Below are 4,184 nucleotides of genomic sequence, written 5' to 3'. Positions count from 1 at the left end.
CGCGAGATTGCAAGATTTTAAATGAACAGTAGTTTTTGTCATACCTTTCGTAGTATCTGTTCTTGTTTTCGTTTGTTTTTTCTTATTTCTTTCGAAATCTTCTCGCGATTCCTGAGTAGAACCAGTTTCGACAGAGAAAACAATCGAGCTTTGAGTGATTTTGAGAGAGATTCGAAGTTCTCCAGTAATGATTTCAAGGTTAAAGAAAGAACGTTGTTTCATATTCAAGGCGCGAATGAATGTTAACGTTTCGGAAGTTTGGGGCGCGTGGAATTCACGTTTTATTTAATTAGATTGGACTTTTTTAGTATTGGATCAACTTGAATGGACTTGGATGAAAAATTACATGAATGTATAGCCTAACAGTTAAAAAATTTATTAATTTTATTGTATCTTAACAAAATATTATCATCAAGTCTATAATAACTAGATGTAAAAATAAATATTTTTTTAAAAAAAATAATCGTGCTTTCAAAACCATGTTCATCTACCCAAGATCCCTTTCTAACGTGAGAAGCCACCATCTGATAATTCCCCGCAAGAGTAAGAGTTGCTCTTATATCTCCACGGCGCCTTTTACCTTTTTGCCAAACCGAAAATTCAAAAAGTTTGACGTCAACCCCCATGTGTACACTCTTCAACTTCACATGTTTCGTTTCAAGTAGGCAACTCCATTCTGCCACTTCATAGCAGTATGGAGCTTCTATTGTTCAACTTTCCCGTATCAGCCCCTTTCCACATTTGGCAGTAGTCACTTTCATATGCCAATTCCACATACTCCCCTTTTCTCTCTTGCCTGATTTCTCTGCCGTTTTGTCAACGCATCTTCGTTTCTTTCTTTCTTTCTCCTCCCCTTCTTTTCATCATCATCTTCCTCCGAAAACTGGTTCTGGTGTCAGTTTTGGGTCATTTGATGGAGCCCCAAATGGATGAGAAAATAGATATTGAACTGACCGAGATGAGGAAATCTGTTGAGAAGCATGGCTCTACTGCAGAGGTAGTTCTTCCGGTCCTGCTCGAAGTAAACTAGTAGTCAGGACCGCTTAGACCAGTCACTTGAATGTTTGAGACTCATTAGGAATTTTTGAACTGTCCAGGGCGTTTTGTTTTATCTTTACTCTTCTTGAATGCACTTGCTATGTGTTCCAAATTCCACTATATCTACTCTATGATTATGATTATTATTGTGATCTGTTTCTTTCTTTCAGGGGTATAGTGACACCACGCTGATGAGGTTCTTGATTGCTCGCTCAATGGATGAGGATAAAGCTGCAAAGATGTTTGTGCAATGGCGGAAATGGAGGACAGCCATGGTTCCTAATGGATCCATTCCAGAATCCGAAGTTCCAGATGAGTTGGAAGCTAGAAAGATCTATTTGCAGGGCTTGTCTCATGGTAAATACCCTGTCATGATTGTCCTCACAAGAAACCATTTCCCTGCCAAGGATCAGATCCAGTTCAAAAGTAATAATTCACTACCTCACTTATTCAAATTGCAGTACTTGTTCATCATGGTTGTTACTTATTTATTTTTTTTAATGTCTTGATTTTTTTCCTCTCTCTTAAAGTTATTATCACTTAGTTATTGTGTGGTCCTCGAACTTTTGATTCTTTAATTGTTAGTTCCATGGTTCACTTTCATGGGGGAATATTCGCCAAGAAAGAGTTTCCAAGTTATTTGGGTTCACTTTCTTTGACTTTTTCTTTTGATATATGTGGATCAAACTTCATTATTCTGTTAGCTTAAAGCCAAATTCGGTTAAGGTCAATTGCGTTCACAAATTACATTATCTTAATGGTTTCCTTAGTGTTTTCTTTATTTCTTTTTCTTCATCTTATTTGTGTTCTTTTCATTTTATAAAATCATTATTAAAATTGAAAATTAGATGCTTTTACTTGGCATATTATGAATTCAAAGAACAAGAAAAAGATAGCTATACCCAGAAGTTAAAAAGAGCCATGCTTTTTTGGGATTAAGCTATTCTAAAGTGAGAAAGTTGATAAACTGAGAAAGTAAGAACCTAATCACCCTTAAATTAATAAAATAGTGGAACTTAGACGTAATATAAATTATAAATTTAATGGTAATTAATTCCTTACTTTATCACTTTACTAATTTCCTCACTTTAAAATATTTTTTTTCGTAAGTTTGTAATTATTACCATCTGATGAGAGTTACTGAAATTGACTTTGCTAATGTAGAACGTGATCCAGGAACATGTAGTTAGCTACTTTAATCAATGGCTCAAACTTTTGTTCTTGAAGGTAGGTAATAATAAATTAATCATTTATATATGTGGGGGCCCTGAAGGTTGGTTAGGAAGATATCTTTTCCATCTACCGTTTGATCTTTCTCTCGTCTCAATTAAATTCTCATCTCCTAAACCAGCTCCCAAATAATGAAGCCACAAAAAGAAAAAGAAGAAAAGTAAACGTTTAAACTTGAATGATTTGGAGCCACTGCCAAGGTAAAATTTTATAGGACATATTTTTGGGAAGGAGAGTTTTTGAGAGAAAGGAAAAGGAAAGTAAAATTTTCATTTAAAATAAACATATCCTCTAATTTAGGAAATTTTTAACTTGAAAGGAATAAGATAATAAATTATCTTGAAACCCCCTTTCTTAAACAATTACTTGATATTGACATTAGCAAACTGATTACTGTTCTGTTTACTGTTTCAGAATTTGTTGTATATCTTCTGGACAAGACAATTGCAAGGTACACTCTAATTTTACTACTGCCATGATGCTTTTACCTATGGTAAAGCAACTAGTTTTCCATTGATACAAAACATGGTATGGTACAGGTTTTCTAACTCATAATTCATGCAATGGATACTTTGTCGCCATTGTAAGTAGGCTAATGCTAATTTATGTTCCCAAACTTATGGTCTTGCAACAACTTACATCCTACTTTTCGATTTTTATTTTATTTTATTTTATGTTCCTCAAAACAACTCTCAGAAATTCCACATTTCTCAGAAACTTTGCATGATCAACAAGTAACTAAGTTAGTCTCTTCTGCATTTTCTTGATTCTATTTAACTCATCTCACTGATATCCTACATTCAAGGACTTCGACTATTGTTTTGTTTGGAGGTGTCATGTAAATCTTACTTTTTCTTCTTGATATCCTCTCCTAACAGAGAGTGGTTTAACTGTGGGAAAATATATTTGGATATCTAGGTTTTAGGTGATTTCTTTTTTACCACACATAGGATTACACTTTCGTCACCTGGTTACCCCCTAGTTTCTTTAAGTATTTTTAACATCCTTTATCTGATATAATATACAAATGCAAGAACATGATATTTTTTCTGTTTGGAGGATTCCTTTACCTCTTTTGTGCTTTCTCACTCCCTTCTAATGATTCTTTTTAATCAATGGAACAAATAATAATCCATCTGCAGGAACTTTCTCTTGTTTTAGGATTACCCTCAATAGTTTCTCTTGTTTTATATAAACTGATGATTGTTACTCTGTTCCGTTTGGTTTAAACATGATAAATGACTATTCAGAGGCATAAACATAGAAAATGAAGAATTTTTACATTGCTTATGCTTGTTGCATGTTATATACCAATAAAAATGGATGTCGAAAATATCGTGTAATTATTTGGCTTTACAACAGGCCATAAAGGTTTATGTTATGTAACCTCAGTCCCTCATATATGTAGGGGAGAAAAATAGAAGTAAGGGTATTTTGGTGAAAAGATTTGTAACGAAATCTGCAAAACTGGTAGAATAGTGATGTGTGGCCATTTGGTTAGAGGAGAGAGGAGAGAGAATTAGATTTTACATAAGAGGAGAATTAGAGGTGTTTATCTCGAAAATTAAACTGGACATAACTGAAAGGAGAGTAGTAGCCTCTGAATAGTACTTATATATATCCTCCTTTTCTTCATATTCCTTACACTTTCTAATACATCTTTTATTCTATCTTTTTCTATTCTCTACTATATTCTTCTGCTCCATTCTCTCTTTCATGTAAAACTGAGAAATTAATAGTTATTTCTTTTTGTCTTCAGTGGTTTCAAAGGAAGGGAGATAGGTAACGAAAAGTTGATTGGGATTCTTGATCTGCAGAATATTTCATATAAAAACGTAGATGCACGTGCATTAATCACTGGATTTCAGTTTTTACAGGTAAGCTTTATCTTTTTCTGTGAAACTTTCATGCATGTA

General features: G+C 33.7%; 1 protein-coding gene across 1 annotated transcript in view; it reads left to right on the top strand.

The window, feature by feature from the left end:
• The window catches only part of LOC107643864 (sec14 cytosolic factor), a 7,763-nt gene continuing 4,087 nt past the window's right edge, over positions 509-4,184 (top strand). Inside the window, exons 1-4 of the mRNA XM_016347611.2 lie at positions 509-997; positions 1,209-1,464; positions 2,683-2,719; positions 4,028-4,145. Of these exons, the coding sequence (XP_016203097.1) occupies positions 914-997; positions 1,209-1,464; positions 2,683-2,719; positions 4,028-4,145 (495 nt within the window). The 5' untranslated portion in view covers positions 509-913. The remainder of the gene's footprint in view (positions 998-1,208; positions 1,465-2,682; positions 2,720-4,027; positions 4,146-4,184) is intronic.

Source organism: Arachis ipaensis, chromosome B05, assembly GCF_000816755.2.
Source record: "Arachis ipaensis cultivar K30076 chromosome B05, Araip1.1, whole genome shotgun sequence".
Lineage (NCBI taxonomy): Eukaryota > Viridiplantae > Streptophyta > Magnoliopsida > Fabales > Fabaceae > Arachis > Arachis ipaensis.
This window is presented reverse-complemented; position numbering and strand designations above follow the sequence as displayed.